We start from the raw sequence: 21,249 nt of genomic DNA, 5'->3' as shown, positions 1-21,249 counted from the left end.
AATACCAACCTTCCTTTTGTGGTCATAAACCTTGTGTTAAAATTTCATAGATTTCCATTCACTTTTACTAAAGTTAGAGTGCGAAAACTAAAAGTATTCGGACGACGACGACGACGACGACGCAGCAGACGACGACGCCAACGTGATAGCAATATACGACGAAAATTTTTTCAAATTTTGCGGTCGTATAAAAACTTATACACCACATTGACTATGTTTATCACCATCATGTGATTATTGAGGTTTCTACCAGTTCGTGTTCATATAACTAGTATATGTGTAAGTTCTGAAATGTTTTTGCATTTCAAACTGTTACTACCTCTATTAAGTTCTGACTGTTGTCATGCTTCTTTAAGTTCTGACTGTTTTAATTTGCGTAAGCTGCTTTTATTTTCACGTCTACAGGGCCGTAACTAGCCTCTTTTAATATTGAGGCAAAATATATTCGCCGAGCGTAGCGAGGCGAAAATTTTTGTCGAGGTGTCTTGGGGCCGCTCAAGGCCACCAGAAGCTCTGAGAAAAATAACGCGAAATTTTTGGCGAGGTGTCTGGGGGCCGCTCAAGGCCACCAGAAGCTCTGAGAAAAATAACGCAAAATCGTGAATTCTGAGCGTTACCCACACTCTTTCTTACATTGAAACGCAATTCATTTTTAGCCATTTCTTTCGACAATATTCTTGTCTCAAAGTAAAAACATAGATTCATTGTAATTTAAGACTTTTAGGTTTTACGGGGACAACATTAAAAGTAGACCGATATGTAGGATAAAGCAAAAACCAAAATTCTCGTAATCATTATGTCTGTTTGTTCTTGTCTTGTATTGTGCTTAATTCAGACTTTAGTGATTTTTTTTATGACTAGATTTAAATATAGTGACAATGCGGTATTATACTTTAAGTATACTAGTACTGCTTAAGTCGACACTAAGGACCATTTTGACCTTGTTTTACAGTATTAATGATTCTTTTCTTGTTGAAGACCTTCCATCAACTATCAAGATGAAGAATAGGAAAAAAAACTTTGGCCATTGATCATTTGTATTTTTTCTATGTATTGACTTTGTGTGAGATAAGGTCCTGTGCACGTTTACTCCATATTCTTTTGTTTCTGAATACGAATTCATGCAAGTTTAATCCTTCAATGTAAAAGGTCATATGGCAATACATTGACGTTTTTTTAAAGATGATTTGATACTGGGAAATTGGTGGTCTTACTTTAATTTAAACCATGTCAGCTATCTAGTTTTATCTGCAAAAAAAATAGCCAGTTTTGTATTCTTTGATATCAAGTTTAATTCTCCATGCAGAAACGACAATTTTTTTCTATGTCCAGTAGCATCGTATATTCTTAAAATAGTTTCGCGTACAATGTCTGGACATCGGTGGACTTGCAAAATTGCAAAATCACACTTTACAAATGAAAATCAACACTCTGCAGACTATAGTTATAAAGTAGGACAATAAATGAACAAAAGACAAACCCGGAACACAGAAGTACAAACAATAGACCATCAACTCTGAAAACTAAAAATAAAATAGAAACATGGATCACAAAAAACATGCAGGGGCGATATTAGAGAGTGAAGAGAACTTGCTTCTTGCAAGACACTTTCCGTGAAAACAATTCAGGTTGATATGGAGACAATCTTGTTTCATTTTTTTTTCTTTTTTTTTTTGAAATTTCCAACATGAGGCATTTGCCTCATTTGCCTCCATGTAGTTACGGCCCTGGTCTATCAGTTCTGACTGCTTTCATGTCTATGTTAGATCTGACTGTTCTCATGTCTATAAGTTCTGACTGTTTTCATGTCTATATAAAGTTTGCTCTATGGTCGGGTGGTTGTCGCTTTGACATATTCACCATTTCCTTTCTCAATTTTATTCTGACTGTTTTCATGTCTATATAAAGTTCTGACTGTTTTCATGTCTATATAAAGTTCTGACTGTTTTCATGTCCATATAAAGTTCTGACTGTTTTCATGTCTATGTAAGTTTTGACTGTTCTTATGTATATAAGTTCTAACTTTATTCGTGTCTGTGTAAGTTTTGACTGTTCTCATGTATATAAGTTCTAACCTTTTTCGTGTCTGTGTAAGCTCTGATTGTATGCATTGATTGTTATCAGATTTTAGCCAAGAAACGATTTCTCCCATACTCCCAAGACAACAGATACTCTATTTCAAATCAATCTTCTTTATATTTTATTTTACACAAGAAACAAGTAAAATTGTTGTCAGAATTATTTCAATATGTATTGAAGATTGGACTTTTCCCCGTTTGCATTGATATGCATTTTGACACGTGTGTGTGGTGGAAAGGGGGGGGTGCTTTATACCTGCCAATGCAGTATAAGTTTTGATAATGGTTGAGGCCAGACTTTAATATATGTTTTCTTTTCGCTGTAAGTTTCAACGGTCGACGGTCAGTTTACACCTTCATCACACGTGTAATCCCTGTGTACTCTCGCGTGACTTCAAGTTTCCTATATATAAAACCTCAATTCTCAATCACACACCTATTACAATACCGGTAGTTTAAATCCAAAATGCATTCGACTTAAACCTTAATTGACTAGGTGTGTCTATAATTTCTACCGAAGGTCGTTCAGATGGTTTACTCGGGGGACACCGCGGCTTCTTCAACCAATAACAGAGTACACATGATGAATGTCTCGCCTGATTTATTTATCACTAAATTCATGTTGAAAGTCTGTAACATGAAGGTGTTCACAAGTGTCACGTACGCTTACATTATTAATGTGCTATGCTTATGAGGTCATGGTCAGATGACCAAGGCAAGACAGACATGTAAACCTTACAATTCAGTACTTCATTCACCAAATATAGCTGACATATAACATCAAGAATTTAAAAAACCGACTGAAACACAAAAACTTAACATTGACCAATGAACCATGAAAATGAGGTCAAGGTGATCAGATGATACTGGCTAGAACTACATGTATACCTTACTAGCATCTTATACATTAAATAATGTTGACCTATTGCCATGATTACTAATATGGTACTTTGAAAGTAGACAAAAAAATTTAATTTAGCAATGAGGCATGAAAATAAGGTCAAGGTCATGTGATACAGGTTAGAACTAGTTCGTTTTTTACTTTACAATCATTCAATACACCAATTATAGTTGACCTGTTGATTATATAACTTGATAAAAAAAACCAGACCAAAACACAAAACGCTTTATAACATTTAGGCGAGTGTAATATTTGAAAAAGACGTCTAGTTACGGACTTTAATGCACCCACCTAACACACGGCTAATTTCTTTTTGAAATGAAAGAATATTGATTTAACTTTGATTTTTGCCCGGTCGTCACAAAATCGTACGGTGCAGTTTTTGTAAAATTGACGTTTATTTCAGAAATTAGTTGAAAATTTTAAAATTACGACATGTTTTTCAAGCAAAAGAAATTAGTCGTATCTCTTCTTTTAGACAGAATAATTAAGTGAATTAGATTCTTAAAATAATGAAAAACAATATTTACAACTATAACTCCGCATGCTTTTGCATTCCTTCTAAATATTTGACATTTTGTACGAAAATTTTCATAATCCTGACCTTTTCGGATCTACAATCAAATTTTTTATTAAATGCTTTTGCACTCTATCCGTTTTAGAGCACACCAAATTACTCATCAGTTATCGTTTTTCATTCAAGATCAAGACTTTATCTCAACATTTCTTAAAATCACGAATTTCTGTAATTTTATGATGTTGGGTAACATCACTATAGTTTCCGGAACCTCTTATCTATTTCGTTATCGTTTTTTTACTGAATATATTAGTCGATTTCCGTGTACTTAATAGTGCTATTAGAGTACGATAAATCATATTTAAACGGTTCTATTTCTATCTTGAACTTCAGTGTAGCTTAAATAGCTACAAAATCGTGCGAAATTTAGATCAAATCAAAGTAAAACATAGTTTTTGAGTTCTGTAGAATTCACCCATTTCTAAATAAGGAATCGTATCGGAAAATTGTAGAAAATCTTCCGAGTCGTGTCAAATTTTCACGGTCCAGTTCACAATGAAATCCTTCCTATGCTAAAGAGCAAAAACTATCCAATGATTGACACATGCATAGTCTGTCATGTATTTACTACATAGGAACTATTTCGTTAAACACTTAAATGAAGATACAGTTGTTTTGCCGCAGTGGGAAAACGAAAAGATGAAGTTTACAGAAGACTGGGCGTTGAATATGAAAAAAATGAAAACATCCCATTTGAAAATACAAAATATCATAAGAGTTGCTATGAATATTTCAAAAGTAAACCCAACCTATCATCTTCTGTTTTGTCTGTACAAAGATTTTGTATTACATGTACCAATTCTACCGACCAGTCTCTTCTTATATATCAACGAGGGAAGACTGAGATCTACAACTCATTCTGATTTGTCTGTTTGTATATTTTTCAAATGTATAAAGCCTACTATGACAAGCAAGTTACACAACTTCATAAGGTATACTCTGAGTAGCAAACTCAAGCTGTATTGAGTGTTAATACATATATCTCCTACAATATATAAAAAAGAAGATGTGGTATGATTGCCAATGAGACAACTATCCACAGAAGACCAAAATGACCCAAACAATAACAACTATAGGTCACCGTAAGGCCTTCAACAATGAGCAAAGCCCATACCGCATAGTCAGGCTTAAAAGGCCCCGATAAGACAATGTAAAACAATTCAAACGAGAAAACTAACGGCCTTATTTATGTAAAAAAAAAAATGAACGAAAAACAAATATGTAACACATAAACAAAAGACAACCACTGAATTACAGGCTCCTGACTTGGGACAGGCACATACATAAATAATGTGGCGGGGTTAAACATGTTAGCGGGATCCCAACCCTCCCCATAACCTGGGACAGTGGATAACAGTACAACATAAGAACGAACTACAAAAACCAGTTGAAAAAGGCTTAACTCATCAGATGTACAAAAATACATGTGGACGTAATGATCTGATTTACAAAATAACTAATGATAATTTTACTATTAAATCTTTATACCATCGAGCTTGCATCGCTTAATATTTGCTACAAAATTTGAAGTCAGAAGGTAAAGAGCTATTTTATTCTGAACATAAAACAGCTTTTACTAACATTTCGACGATTAAAGATGACGTGCCTGTACACAAGGAAGTATTCTGGTTAACAACTTTAATTATTTGATTAGTTAACCGGGCTTAATTTATGCCCGAGGATCGCCGCCGAGAAAACTACATAACATATTATCAGCTTCAACAAATACTAAAAATATATGGTCAATTTATAGTTACAATGTACATGTATACAGCCTCAACAAGGCCAAGGTACATCCAATATTGTATACAGTAGCTCTATACTTTTGTCTTATTCTTTTTAACTCTTTTTCATTTAGATTTATCATTACAAATGCACCGTATTTATGGACACACCTTTGATAACTATTAACAAGTTTGACTGATCAACAGATTAGAAAAATTGAAAATGGGGCATACATTCTACATGGTATTATTTTTCTTCTGGGGTCAAAATTTTATCCAAGACAATGTCGACCTAACTACAGAAACAATAAAAGTTCTCCGTATGACTTTGGTTGATTAAAAGGCATTATCGGTCCGGTATGATGTTATCCAACTTTCTTCAAGATTTGATCTGTTCACGCAGGGGGAGGGTTGAGATTGCAAAAACATGTTTAACCCCGCCGCAATTTTGCGCCTGTCCCAAGACAGGAGCCTCTGGCCTTTCTTATTTTTGTATGATTTTTTGTTTTAATTTCTTGAGTATATTTCGAAGCTTAGTATGACGTCCATTATCATTTCAAACTAGTACATTTTTGTTTAGGGGCCAGCTGAAGAACGCCTCCGGGTTTGGGAGTTTCTTGCTGCATTGATGGTCTTCGGCCGTTGCCTGCTGTTTGAACGGGTTGGTGTCTCTTTGACAAATCCCTCATATCCATTTCCAATATTTAATTCAATCTTTATATAGTAGATCTCGTGTCCGCTTTGAGCAAAACCTCTGCTGTACTGGTATGTGCCCTTGCCAAGGAAGTTGTCTTTGTATGGATATTTTGACCGATACGAATGATGAGATTACAAGTTAAAATGAGGCTATAATATTCCGATATCGCAATATTCCGACACCTAAATGGTCCTTCATCCCATTGGTCCGACGTTTCGATCATTTAGGTTATACGCTAACGGGATTTTAACATAAGAAAGCCAAATAAAAGGTTCAATATTAGGATAACCTTGTCCTCCGTTTGAAGCGGTGAAACAAGATATAAACCAGGTGCTCCGCAGGGCGCAGCTTTATACGACCGCAGAGGTCGAACCCTGAACAGTTGGGGCAAGTATGGACAAAACATTCAAGCGTGATACACCTCTGAATTTGGATTGTGATCAAATTTTTGACATTACATGTTTTTTTTTACACAAAACAAATGTCAAGATTTTACAAATCAATTAAAGATTTCTTCTTCAAACTTTTTAAATCTAAAATTAAATAGTTGACACAGCATAGGTTTCTGACACAGAATGAATGTGGTCTAATGAACTTAAAATATTGTTTTTGCCTTTGAGCAATTCACTATGCCGTTGAATATTAATCCTCTCAAAAAAATGTTTGAAGAAATTTTCTTTTTATTTATGAAATCTGAAATGAGAAAAATTTAAACCCCCCCTTTTTTTTCACATCCCCGTTTCCCTTTTTCCAAAACTGATATCAATTCAAATTTCTAATGGAGTTTGCAACAATAACTACTCTTTTAAATACATCATAAAATATTAAAATGTAAAATAAAGTGCTTGTTATCACTGAATGGTAAAGATTGGTTGGTAGTAAAAGTGAATATACATTGTTTATTGTATAAAACAATAAAAAAAACTTCATCAGCAACATTTTATATTGGCAAATTTCCAATGAAGTTATTTACATAAAGTTATTGGCAAATAAAAATAGAAAATGACATCATAGTAATGTCTGGCAAATGTCCAACATACATTATCTAAAAACATTTTAGATAAGATAAGGAAAAAAAGCTTCATCAGCAACATTTTATATTGGCAAATTTCCAATGAAGTTATTTACATAAAGTTATTGGCAAATAAAAATAGAAAATGACATCATAGTCAGGTCTGGCAAATTTCCAACATATATTATCAACTTCTATTCTATACAAAGAAAGATAACTCCAATTGAAAATTAATTGCTATTGCACAATATTGTGCAATTAGATATTTCTTGCTATTGTGCAATACTGTGCAATTGAAAATTTCTTGCTATTGCACAATACTTGATATGGAATCCTGATTTGGACCAACTTGAAAACTGGGCCCATAATCAAAAATCAAAGTACATATTTAGATAAAGCATATCAAATAAGCCCAAGAATTTAATTTTTGTTAAAATCAAACTTAGTTTAATTTTGGACCCTTTGGACCTTAATGTAGACCATTTGAAAACTGGACCAAAAATTAAGAATCTACATACACAGTTAGATTTGGCATATCAAAGAACCCATTTATTCAATTTTTGATGAACAAAGTTTAATTTTGGACCCCCATTTGGACCAACTTGAAAACTAGGCCAATAATTAAAAATCTAAGTACATTTCTAAATTCAGCATATCAAACAACCCCCAGGATTCAATTTTTGTTAAAATCAAACTAAGTTTAATTTTGGACCCTTTGGACCTTAATGTAGACCAATTTGAAAACGGGACCAAAAATTAAGAATCTGCATACACAGTTAGATTCGGCATACCAAAGAACCCCAATTATTCAATTTTTGATGAAATCAAACAAAGTTTAATTTGGACCCTTTGGGCCCTTTATTCCTAAACTGTTGGGACAAAAACTCCCAAAATCAATACCAACCTTCCTTTTATGGTCATAAACCTTGTGTTTAAATTTCATAGATTTCTATTTACTTAAACTAAAGTTATTGTGCGAAAACCAAGAATAATGCTTATTTGGGCCCTTTTTTTGCCCCTAATTCCTAAACTGGTGGAACCAAAACTCCCAAAATCAATCCCAACCTTTCTTTTGTGGTCATAAACCTTGTGTCAAAATTTCATAGATTTCTATTTACTTAAACTAAAGTTATAGTGCGAAAACCAAGAAAATGCTTATTTGGGCCCTTTTTGGCCCCTTATTCCTAAAATGTTGGGACCAAAACTCCCAAAATCAATCCCAACCTTCCTTTTGTGGTCATAAACCTTATGTTAAAATTTCATAGATTTCTATTCACTTTTACTAAAGTTAGAGTGCGAAAACTAAAAGTATTCGGATGACGACGACGACGACGACGCCAACGTTATAGCAATATACGACGAAAAATTTTTCAAATTTTGCGGTCGTATAAAAAGTAATACGTAGTGCCAAAGTAGCAGCGTAATTTAAAACAAGTACAAACTCCTTTGTCAAGTGTTGTTTGATTAATAAGATATCTCAAGATACACGGCGGCCGACTAAAGTAAAATCAAACACAGTTTGACGTACAATGAGTGGTCATATTTTCCTTGTGATGTTTTATATTAAAATTGTCAATTTGTTGATATAAATATACTAGTAGCACTTTACTCATTTTAGTAATGTTAGTTAGTACTCTTAGCATATCTGCTTTAGTGAGGTAAATGAAATTGCAGTATGATCCAGACTCAACATATTGCACTACAATAATAAAAAAAAATCTGGGACTTTCTAAACAATTAAAAATACGTCATATGTTATATTTTCCCCTTGCTTCAAATATTTTGTTTCGGATTATTTATATCAAATTTGCAGATATATGTTTGTAATACGTGCAATCAAATGATATGGAGGTATAATAAGATTTAGATAATGCAAGGGCGACTACAGATCCGTTTGTGTGACTTAATGGTTGATTTTCAAAGACTCCGAGAGAAAACGTTACGTAACATGCGTTACCGTTAAAATCAACCAAAATTAATTAATACTATGATAGAAATATATTTTCCCAAAAGTAATACAGCATTCCTATAAAATTGTTTCATTTTTGCATTTGTTTTGATTCGATTTTTCTACTGGAAGTATCCGTGAATTGAAATTGCACCCATGACCTTTGACCTCGATTTAAAAAAAAATGCACCATAATTTCTTTTGACGACCGGGATATTTAGAAAGAACACATTCTTAGCTTTCCAGTGATACATAATTTAGCCGTGTGTTAGGTAGGTGCATTAAAAATGTAAATTTGGCTCTCATATCACTCGCCTAATTGACCAATGAACCATGATAATATTAATTGATTATATGTACCATTGCAGTTATTCCATACACCAAATATAGGTGACCTACTGCTTATACATGTTATAGTATTTGAGAAACATACCTTGTACATAAATTTGGTGGTTAGTTTTATCGTCTGAATTGTTTTATATGTCATTTCGAGGCCTTTTATAAATGATTATGCGGTATGAATTTTGCTCATTATTGAAGGGTGTACGGTGATCTATGATAGTTTCTTTTTTATTTCTGTGTCATTTTAAGTCTCTAGTGAAGATTAGTCGCATTTGCAATCATACCACATCTTCTTTTTTTTTTTTATCTCACAAACATTCATAACATTGATTGGCATATCAAAATTAATATTTTAACATAGTTTAATACCCAAATGTACTCTCATATATCATGTATATATTTATGATATTGTCATACCACAATTAATGTTTCAACATACAGTTTAATACCTGGATGAACTCTCAAACATTCATGACATGTTCAATTAATGTTTATATAGATAAATTCACAGATGAACTTGCATAAAAAAGATCCTTAAACAAAAAATAACACTCATTTGGTGAACAATATGTCATGTATGTAATTATAATTCAACTTTTAACAAATATGTATAGTTTTGTATACACTGTTTACATATTTGTTAAAGTTAAATTAAAAAGCACATTATACATGTTATACATGTAAATCACTTAGATGTTTTTTGAAGGGTTAGATTCTAAAAAAAGATTCACTACATACATCAATATCTCTATGTGTTCTTATATATCTCTATCTCTATGTATGTGTTCTAATATATCTCTAATATCTATGCATGTGTTCTCATACATCTCTAGCTCTATGTGTTCCTATACATCTTGATCTTTATGTGTTCTTATACATCACTATTTCTATGTGTTCTTATACATCTCTGTATGAATCATCATTTCAAATAATGTTTCCTTAATAATTTAAACCTCATAGTATATGTTTTTATGTGTCTGTCATGGTCAGTTTTCATTATCATACAACCCTCCTCTAAATACATCATATATAAGGGTAAACGGTTAATAGTTATTTCCAGAATGTTTCTCTTTAATGCATTTCTTCTGAAAACAACTTTTCAGCATGTCAGTCAGGGGTACTACTTATACAAGTTAATTTTATTAAAAAAAAAATATACACATATAAGTAAATAAATAATGTTTGAATAATCTCCCCTTAATTTTCTCAAAAATTTACTTGTATAAGTAAATTTTTCTTACAATTCCACAAAAATCCTCAAGTTTTGAGATGAAATATCATGCCTTTAATGATTTTTCCCAGGTTTGCTCAATTTTTTTTTATTAAAGTTCAATGTTTCATCTCATTAATTCAACAAAGAAACTGATTGAGCAAAGATCTTGTATATTTGCCCAAGTTTTGAGATGAAATATCATGCCTTTAATTATTTTTCCCAGGTTTGCTCAATTTTTTTTATTAAAGTTCAATGTTTCATCTCATTAATTCAACAAAGAAACTGATTGAGCAAAGATCTTGTATATTTGCGCAAGGCCTTTAAAAATTGCTCCTTTGGGGCTTGTAAATGAGCATTTTTCCCAGGTTTGCTCAATTTTTTTTTATTAAAGTTCAATGTTTCATCTCATTAATTCAACAAAGAAACTGATTGAGCAAAGATCTTGTAAGTTGTATATTTGCGCAAGTTTTGAGGTGAAATATCATGCCTTTAATTATTTTTCCCATGTTTGCTCATTTTTTTTTTATTAAAGTTCAATGTTTCATCTCATTAATTCAACAAAGAAACTGATTGAGCAAAGATCTTGTATATTTGCCCAAGTTTTGAGATGAAATATCATGCCTTTAATTATTTTTCCCAGGTTTGCTCAATTTTTTTTATTAAAGTTCAATGTTTCATCTCATTAATTCAACAAAGAAACTGATTGAGCAAAGATCTTGTATATTTGCGCAAGGCCTTTAAAAATTGCTCCTTTGGGGCTTGTAAATGAGCATGCAGTGTTATAAAGATAACAGACAAATGGGATTTTCATTGTCCATGAAATTACACTTAAATGATTAATAAAGACATCTGCAAAGGGTGCACAATTTAAAATTCTATAATTATAAGAGCAAAGAAATTTAAGAATTCAAGAAAAGAAGAAAGGATGACTATTTTACTTATACAAGTAAAAAAATCAGAATGTCTAAGGGACATAACTAAGCCAATTTTTTTTTACCTATACAAGTAAATAAAATTCACTTGTATAAGTATCCTACAAATTTACTTATATGTGTATATTTTTTTCACTTCTTCAGGTAAATAAAAATAACTTTAATAAGTAGTACTCCTGACAGCATGTACGTCATATTTATGATGTTTGTCACAAGTATGCATTCTCTGCAAGTCTGAATTTATGGAATTTGGTACGGAATTTGATTTGCCTTGATCATGTTGATTTGACCATGCTGACTGGTACAATATATATATTAATATATAAAAAAAAATTGAATGTTATCTGCTTTATCCTCAGTATGAACTCTCATGTGTCTCTTTAACCTATCAAGCCTACTAAACCCTTTACCACATACATGTACATCACTGTCATAAGGTTACAACCTTGTATGTGTTTTCATGTGTTTCTGTAAACTACCTTGCTCACTAAACCCTTTACCACATACATCACAATCATAAGGTTTATCACCTGTATGTATACTCGTATGTCTCTGTAAATTAAAACGATGACTAAACCCTTTACCACATACGTCACAGTAATAAGGTTTATCACCTGTATGTGTTCTCATGTGCTTCTTTAAATCACTTTGATCACTAAACCTTTTACTACATACATCACACTCATAAGGTTTTTCTCCTGTGTGTATTTTCATGTGTCTCTGTAAATTACTATGCACACTAAACCCTTTACCACATACATCACAGTCATGGGGTTTATCACCTGTATGTGTTCTCATGTGTCTCTGTAAATCACGAAGATCATTAAACCCTTTGCCACATACATCGCAATCATAAGGTTTATCACCTGTGTGTATTCTTATGTGTCTTTGTAAATTACCACGATGACTAAACCCTTTACCACATACTTCACAGTAATGAGGTTTATCTCCAGTATGCGTTCTCATGTGTCTCTGCGAATTGCCAAGGCTACTTAACTTTTTACCAGATACAGCACAGTCATAAGGTTTATCAGCTGTATGTGTTCTCCTGTGTCTCTGTAAATTACTATGTTGACCAAAACTTTTACCACAAACATCACAGTCATGTGGTTTATCCCCAGTATGTATTAGCATGTGTCTAGTTAAGGAAAATTCACTAGCACACACATCACATTTATGTGGTTTTTCACCTGTATGCATGGTTATGTTTCTTTAAGTCACTACCTTGAGTAAATTCTCTAGCACACATTGTCATCACATTTATTCAGTGTTTTACAAGCCTTGGTGTTTATATATAAATGTGTCTCTGTAGAGTACCATTGATTTTGACTAAATCATCTCCTCCCTCTAACATCTTATTGATAATGTTTATGTCCAGTATGTGCGTTCTTGTACAACTCTGTAACGAACAAAAAAAAAAGACATATATATATAAACCTTTTGATACCTTTCTGCAATTTACACATATATCATGTACAGTAAAACGAATGTAGGACAGAAAGTCACAGGTCAAAAAGTCACAGACAAAAAGTCTTTCAATAAGACACGTTGATTTCTACAAAAATATTTTTGTATTTTTCTTGAACTATAGTATATAGACCAACTTTGTAAACCAGATGCTCTGCAGGGTGCAGCTTTATACGACCGCAGAGGTTGAACCCTGAACGGTTGGGGCAAGTATGGACACAACATTCGAGCTGGATTCAGCTCTAAATTTGGATTGTGATTAAATAGTTGACACAGTATAGGTTTCTGACACAGAATGAGTGTGGTCTAATGAACTTAAAATATTTTTTTTGCCTTTGAGCAATTCACTATGCTGCTGAATACTAATCCTCTCAAAAAAATGTTTGAAGAAATTTTCTTTTTATTTATGAAATCTGAAATGAGAAAAATTTAACCCCCCCCCCTTTTTTTTCACATCCCCCTTTCCCTTTTTCCAAAACTGATCTCAATTCAAATTTCTAATGGAGTTTGCAACAATAACTACTCATTTAAATACATCATAAAATATTAAAATGTAAAATAAAGTGCTTGTTATCACTGAATGGTAAAGATTGTTTTAATTTATCAGTTGGTAGTAAAAGTGAATATACATTGTATATTGTATAAAACAATGATTTAAATTGATTCAACTACTATTCTGGACAAAGAAAGATAACTCCAATCAATTGAAAATTTCTTGCTATTGCACAATATTGTGCAGATCTATATTTCTTGCTATTGTGCAATACTGTGCAATTGAAAATTTCTTGCTATTGCACAATACTGTGCAACTGAAGATTTCTTGCTATTGCTGAATACTGTGCGATTGAAAATTTCTTGCTATTGTACAATACTTAATATAATAATTTTGGATCCTGATTTGAACCAACTTGAAAACTGGGCCCATAATCAAAAATCTAAGTGCATGTTTAGATTCAGCATATCAAAAAAGCCCAAGAATTCAATTTTTGTTAACATCAAACTTAGTTGAAAACGGGACCAAAAATTAAGAATCTTCATACACAGTTAGATTTGGCATATCAAAGAACCCCAATATTCAATTTTTGATGAAATCAAACAAAGTTTAATTGTGGACCCCGATTTGGACCAACTTGAAAACTGGGCCAATAATAAAAAATCTGAGTACATTTTTAGATTCAACATATCAACATGATCAAAGAACCCCAAGGATTCAATTTTTGTTAAAATCAAACTAAGTTTAATTTTGGACCCTTTGGACCTTAATGTAGACCAATTTGAAAAGGGGACCAAAAATTAAGAATCTACATACACAGTTAGATTCGGCATATTAAAGAACCCCAATTATTCATCTTTTGATGAAATCAAACAAAATTCAATTTTGGACCCTTTGGGCCCCTTATTCGTAAACTGTTGGGACCAAAACTCCCAACTTCCTTTTGTGGTCATAAACCTTGTGTTTAAATTTCATAGATTTCTATTTTCTTATACTAAAGTTATGGTGCGAAAACTAAGAATAATGCTTATCTGGGCCCCTTTTTGGCCCCCAATTCCTAAACTGTTGGAACCAAAACTCCCAAAATCAATCCCAACCTTCCTTTTGTAGTCATAAACCTTGGGTTAAAATTTCATAGATTTCTATTTACTTGAACTAAAGTTATAGTGCGAAAACCAAGAAAATGCTTATTTGAGCCCTTTTTGGCCCCTAATTCCTAAAATGTTGGGACCAAAACTCCCAAAATCAATCCCAACCTTCCTTTTGTGGTCATAAACCTTTTGTTAAAATTTCATAGATTTCTATTCACTTTTACTAAAGTTAGAGTGCGAAAAGTAAAAGTATTCGGACGACGACGACGCCAATGTGATACCAATATACGACCAAATTTGCGGTCATATTATAACAAAATTTATCAAAAAAATATCAAAGATGATCAAATAACTGTTACAAAAACAAAATGTCAAAGTGGCTTGGCACTTAATAGGCTTCATGGTGGCAAGACATCTTTCTTTTGCATGATTAAAATTAAATAAATCTTCATTTTTCAAGTTTAATGACACATTTCCTAAACTATCATGACTATAATATGAATATATGTATTTTACTATTGTTAAATAGTTAATATTTCATGATATTTCTCTTATATATTCAAACAATTGTCAACAGATTATTGGTGACTTTTTGTCCTACCTAATTTGTGACTTTATGTCATGTGACTTTCTGTCCGTTTACCCAGTAAAAACCGTGTTAAACCGAAACCCTACATAAAACTAAAACCTATTATTACCAAACACGTTCTTATGCGCCGTCATATCAAAATATATGCGCTATGAAACCTGATAACACCGAACAAAATTTTGAGTTCTGAACATGCTGAAGAGACGTGGTTTAGCCAGTTTTCACTGTATACAGCATATCTATAAATTTGACATTCTCTCTATAAAATAATAAATAATGCATCTGTATGTTTGAGTAGGTATGTGTATATAGACTATACAAATCCTTGGTTTGACTAATTCTAATTCTGAATCCATACTAAATACAACATGTAAAAGAAGCATATATGCGTACTGCCCCATTGATGTTTACCTCACATCTTCTTTATTCATAAGGACAAGAATGCTGGTACATGTAAATGTCAACATAATTACTGGGCTCAGTGTTGACATGATTGAAGGCTGTACTTCAACCGTAGTCAAAATAATTATGATGTCTGGCAAGGTTATTTTTTTTCCGAGAAGCTGTCACAGAAAAAATAAAGTACATGTAACCTTTTCAGACGTCATAATTATTTGTGGATTTAATAATTATCATGATCAAGATGATTATTTCATTATTACAATCAAGATTATAGGTCCAAGAAATCCACATAAATATGATAGTCTTACTGTCCCCCCCCCAAAAAAAAACCAACAAAAAACAAATTATCCTTGCCAGATGGCATAATTTAAATTATTTGGACTAGCAGGAACAAAACGTAAGATATACTGTTCCCAGGGACTAGATAATTGTTAAACTTTTCATGCATTGTAACATAAATTGGATTTTTCCCTTTGATGTTTTAATGAAATAATTTGCTTAAAAAGTGTGTAACTGTTGAGGTAAAACCATGGTATATTATCTGAAATTTGATGTTGTACCATACTTTGCTAATTAAATATGCAACTCAACTAGAATCCAAAGGAAAGAAGGCGGAGCTATGGTATAGCATATGACTCTACAAAATATTTAGGCCTTACTCTTCAATTAAATTTAAAATGGGACAAACATATAGATAACATGACATCAAAAGCAAATCAGACCTTGGATTTATTCGTAGAAACCTAAAAATAGCCTCACCCAAAGTTACCAGTCAGGGGACTTACTTAAATGAGTGATTTTCTAAATCACTGATTTAAGTAACATTATTTCCATAAAGGTTGGAAGTTAGAGTTGTCTTTCTTTAATAATCACCTATTTAAGTAGTACAAAATAATCACTAGAAGAAGTGATTTAATTTTACTGTAGCTTTAAATATAGAATACTAATGATCCAGGAACTATTTATGTTTCTAAACTTATCAGAACCAACATCTGTGTTGTCTAGGTCATTTCAGGTGATGACCTTGTACTGAATCTAGGATAATGACATAAAAATCACTTGTGTAAGGATCATACCTCAATTTCCTTCCCAAAAATCACTTCTTTAAGTATCATTATTTTAATAACCCCCACTAATTTCAACACCCCCGAACAGTGAAATTTTTATCGTGAACAGTAGAATTTTATTACATAATCTGAAAGATGAAACCTTGAACTTTACAGGAAAAATACTTCCACTGCTGAGAAAAATCTTTTAAGAAAGTATCAGTTCATTATGTAAAGCCATTATTACAGCATTTTTTCAACTAAAATAGATTTTTTTTAGCTAAATGATAGCATCAAAGGCATAAACCTTGCTACTTAAAAGATTTTACAAATTAAACTTCAAATTTGCTACTCAAATAAGTGATTTAAAAATCACTTATTTCAGTAAGTCCCCTGACTGGTTACAGCACATGCATATAAAGCTCTTGCTGACCAAAACTAGAGTAATGCTCAACAATCTGGGTTCACATCAAAAACAGCAAATTACACAAATCGAAAAAGTTCAGAGCTTCTCATGCAACCACTTCCATAACACCAGCTCAGTTACTGAAATGATGACAGACCTAAATTGGTATCCACTCGAAATTAGGTGTTTACGATACAGACTTGTTTTTTTTAAAAAATTATTCATGAAATTGTTGCAGTCCCTACACAAAACCTTTTGATCCCACTAGACAATAGAACCAGACATAGCAACACTCAATTAGGCAAATACAAACATCTAAAGACAGTAATAACTTATAAATATTCATTTAAGAATTGAATGCTTCTTTTTGTAACTTCATTGGGGTGTAAAAGCGTTGACCGAAGTACATTTTGTATGAAGCACGGAATCGCTTCATACTAAAAATGTGGGCACGGTCAACGCCTTTACAACCCTAAGAAGTTACAAAAGGAAGCATTCAATACTTATAATTACATTTTTTAGCTATGATCATAAAAACACGAATTTAATAATTGTTTTATTTAATTCACCTGTGCACTTTATTGTGGGACCACGTGTTATCATGAATGAAAAGTTTTATTGAGTGATGCAATTGCTTTAGGAAAAACATGTGATGTGCAGTTTGCCAATCAGAATAAAGTATTATGATGAAACATACATCTAATGTAATATTATTTCATCCATGAACAATTATTAATTGGAACTATCTGCCACAACAAATAGTAGCATGTAGTACAGTAGAGGGATTTAAGAGTATGATCACAGAATTCTAGCGAGGGATAAAATTAACGAATATCACGGCCCAGGCCATGTGTAAATTTCCAACAATCTATGGCTTCCATGAATTATTTCGATTCTAATAGGACAAATACAGTCATTAAACAAGAGTGCACACACTGAAATGTCTCGCCTTCTTTACTAATCATTGATTTTATGTTGATAGTCCTAAGTATAAAGCTTGATTACAACTGTCACATAAACTTAACATTAACCAAGATAGCTAAACAAAGACCAATGAACCATGAAAAGTAGGTCAAGGTCAGGTGAACTATGCCAGGCAGACATGTACAGCTAACAAAGCTTCCATACAACAAATATAGTTGACCTATTACTTATAGTTATAGAAAAATAGACCAAAACACAAAAACTTAAAACTGTGCAATGAACCGTGCAATTGAGGTCATGGTCAAATAAAACCTGCGGGACTGACATATAGACCATAATATATTTTCATACACCAAATATAGTTGACCTTTGGCATATAATATTAGATAAAAAGACCAAAACTTAAAAACTTAACTTTGACCACTGAACCATGAAAATGAGGTCAAGGTCAGATGACATCTGCCCGCTAGACATGTACACCTTACAACCATTCCATGCAACAAATATAGTAGACCTATTGCATAAAGTATGAGAAAAACAGACCAAAACACAAAATCTTAACTATAACCACTGAACCATGAAAATGAGGTCAAGGTCAGATGACACCTGCCAGTTGGACATGTACACCTTCCAGTCCTTCCGTACACCAAATATACTAGCCCTATTACTTATAGTATCTGAGATATGGACTTGACCACCAAAACTTAACCTTGTTCACTGATCCATGAAATGCGGTCGAGGTCAAGTGAAAACTGTCTGACGGGCATGAGGACCTTGCAAGGTACGGACATACCAAATATAGTTATCCTATTACTTATAATAAGAGAGAATTCAACATTACAAAAATTTTGAACTTTTTTTTCAAGTGGTCACTGAACCATGAAAATGAGGTCAAGGACATTGGACTTGTAACATGAGGCATCTATATACAAAGTATGAAGCATCCAGGTCTTTCACCTTCTAAAATATAAACCTTTTAAGAAGTTAGCTAACGCCGCCGCCGCCGCCGGATCACTATCCCTATGTCGAGCTTTCTGCAACAAAAGTTGTAGGCTCGACAAAAACTGAAGCGAGGGTGGGTATGCTGTGTATGTGGCTGTTCTTTTTTTTTTACTCCCTGTTAGATAAAGCTCAAATATCTTTATAAATATGTAACTTGCGGAGGTTATTTCGAGAATAACTGCTAGAAAAAAACTTTTTCATTTTTAATTTACATGTTTTTCTCGTAAGCTTCCGTCAAATCAAAAGTTGACATTTTGTAACTAAGGAGCCGCCATGTTGACTTGCTGAAATGGGTAAATATGCGAATAATGCAGTAGAATAGAAAATAAAACAAAACCTACCTAAAAAAATCAGTTTTAATACAATATCATATGAATTCCGATGGTTCACATAACAGAAAACTTTCAAGTTTAGCGGTTTCATTTGTATGACGTCATGTTTTGAAATGACTTAAATGCACCAAAAAAATTAATAGACTTTCGAGGAATTTTATTTAATTCTATTTTGTTGATTTCTCTGAGCTTTTGTGCATTACTTCTTTTTATTATGCATACGAATAAGAATAAAAGTTATTTTGTCTTTTATAATTGCACTTTTTAAAACAATAAAATCGCCAAAGGATCTGCAAATAGGCTCCAATACATGTAGATATACGTGGGAAGGGTATTGTAACAGCCATTATTATGCACATCTCTGAGTCTGCGCTAAGTATATTTTATCGAGAATTTTATCACAGTGTTGTTTACAAAGCTAAAGAAGCACGTCATATTAAAACTCGTAAGAACTATGGTATATCAAGGAATTGGGCTATAATAAATAATAGGTTTGTTTGCCCAAACGCTACCTACCCAGAAAAAAGCTGCTTACTAAAATTCTTTTATTGTCCTGATTTGAAGAAGTTTTTTTTAATCAAATGGGCATGAAGACTAATAAACATCTGATACTTCAATTTCTTTTTTTCAAAAAAAAAAAAAAGAAAATGCCTACCTACCAACCCACTGTCTCAACCTTTGGGTAGGGTTTGGGCAAACCAAAATATTTTTAAGTGTGGCCTTGTATATTTAAATATATACAATTCCTTGGTATATATAGTACTAGACCGAATTCTTCTGTCCCTACATGTATAATGCATATATTTCCTAATTTACATTTGCTTTTTATTGATTTTGCTCTTTTCTATTTTTATTTTTCATTGTGCAATATATAGACTGGTTCGCCTGACTAGATCAATGTGCATATTTACATATTTCATATATCAAGACATATTCAAGGTGATTATATATAGCGGGATCCCAGTCTATGCAATATAGACAGAAAGCAGTGCCCATTTATCAAAACAGGAGAACGCGGACAATTTGTTTGCGCTCATATTGTCGCTTTTTCTGCACTTTTCAGACATCCGTACATGAATACACTAATATATTTACGGTTGTTCTACATTTTCGTGTGCCTTACTATGATCAAAGACCTTTCTGAGTCTGGATAATCCACTTTTGTCAACATTCAATTCTTTCTACTTTCAATTTTGGCAAGTTAGACATCTTGAAATATCTCGACCAATCAACGCTTATTTCCGGTTACTCGGTTCTTCTTTGCTTAGTTTATAATTAGATATCACGTGTTATTTGTATGCCCTTCGTCATTCGGCAATCCTCGGTAGAATCCGCTACTCTCCTTACGGAATCGGCCGAGTTGAGACGAATGGCCCTTCGTCTCGCGTACAAAATAATAATAATAATAAATTCTTTATTTAAAGAGGGTAACTCAATTAGAAATAGTCTAATTTTCATTGAGGCCCTCAAACAAAATACATGCATACAGTTAACATTCATACATTCATACATTAAATTACAATATATATTACTAGTATATACACAATTCAATCATTGAAATATACTTTAGGGTAATAAATGACAATATTTGATATAGTTTTGTTAGAGGAAAACAAATTATTTGACTTGCATATAATTTTCAAAAAAATGATTATAACTATGTTTCTTGAATAATTCCACATTAGGACATTTTTTTATTTCGAGTGGTAAATTATTCCATACTTGAAAAGATTTTTTATAAAAATTTGTATTTGGTCTTGGAACAAAAAGATCATTATTAGAGACAGATCGTAAGTTGTGGCGTTGCACAATATTTAGTATTGCTAAGTAATCAGGTGTTAGCCCATTTACAATTTTATACATTAGAATTGATTGTTGGTATTTTATTCTTTTAGTAAAAGATAGCCATTTTAAAGAAGAAAACATGAAATTAGATGGAATAGAAATATCGCATTCCAGTATAATTCTTGCTACTCTTTTTTGAAGTTTTATGATTCTATCTAAATCTTTTTGTAATAAATTTCCCCAAACTGAACTACAATAGTCTATATATGGTAGATTATATGCATTATA

General features: G+C 32.4%; 2 protein-coding genes across 4 annotated transcripts in view; both read right to left on the bottom strand.

The window, feature by feature from the left end:
- The window catches only part of LOC143083789 (cytochrome c oxidase assembly protein COX18, mitochondrial-like), an 89,426-nt gene extending 79,987 nt beyond the window's left edge, over nt 1-9,439 (bottom strand). The window contains exon 1 of the mRNA XM_076260140.1: nt 9,371-9,439. Within this exon, the coding sequence (XP_076116255.1) occupies nt 9,371-9,424 (54 nt within the window). The 5' untranslated portion in view covers nt 9,425-9,439. The remainder of the gene's footprint in view (nt 1-9,370) is intronic.
- A 2,318-nt stretch (nt 9,440-11,757) lies between these two features.
- Nucleotides 11,758-20,429, bottom strand: LOC143083790 (uncharacterized). 3 transcript variants are annotated; one of them, XM_076260144.1, is made up of 2 exons: nt 20,300-20,429; nt 11,758-12,823 (listed from the first exon to the last, which is right to left on the bottom strand). In XM_076260144.1, exon 2 carries the CDS (start codon nt 12,622-12,624, stop codon nt 11,863-11,865), a length of 762 nt encoding a protein of 253 aa, XP_076116259.1. In that variant the 5' UTR covers nt 12,625-12,823; nt 20,300-20,429; the 3' UTR covers nt 11,758-11,862. The 3 variants fall into 3 exon arrangements, with proteins under 3 accessions (XP_076116259.1, XP_076116260.1, XP_076116261.1); XM_076260145.1 differs by having other exon boundaries at nt 20,313-20,429; XM_076260146.1 differs by having other exon boundaries at nt 20,272-20,386.
- Between the last annotated feature and the right edge of the window lie 820 nt (nt 20,430-21,249).

Source organism: Mytilus galloprovincialis, chromosome 7, assembly GCF_965363235.1.
Source record: "Mytilus galloprovincialis chromosome 7, xbMytGall1.hap1.1, whole genome shotgun sequence".
NCBI lineage: Eukaryota > Metazoa > Mollusca > Bivalvia > Mytilida > Mytilidae > Mytilus > Mytilus galloprovincialis.
Note: the sequence above shows the minus strand (reverse complement) of the source record. Positions and strands in the feature narration are given on the sequence as shown.

Bases quoted from the DNA above. Each gene is read 5' to 3' on its own strand.
- LOC143083790 (XM_076260144.1), bottom strand. From the start codon at position 12,624: ATGCATACAGGTGAAAAACCACATAAATGTGATGTGTGTGCTAGTGAA.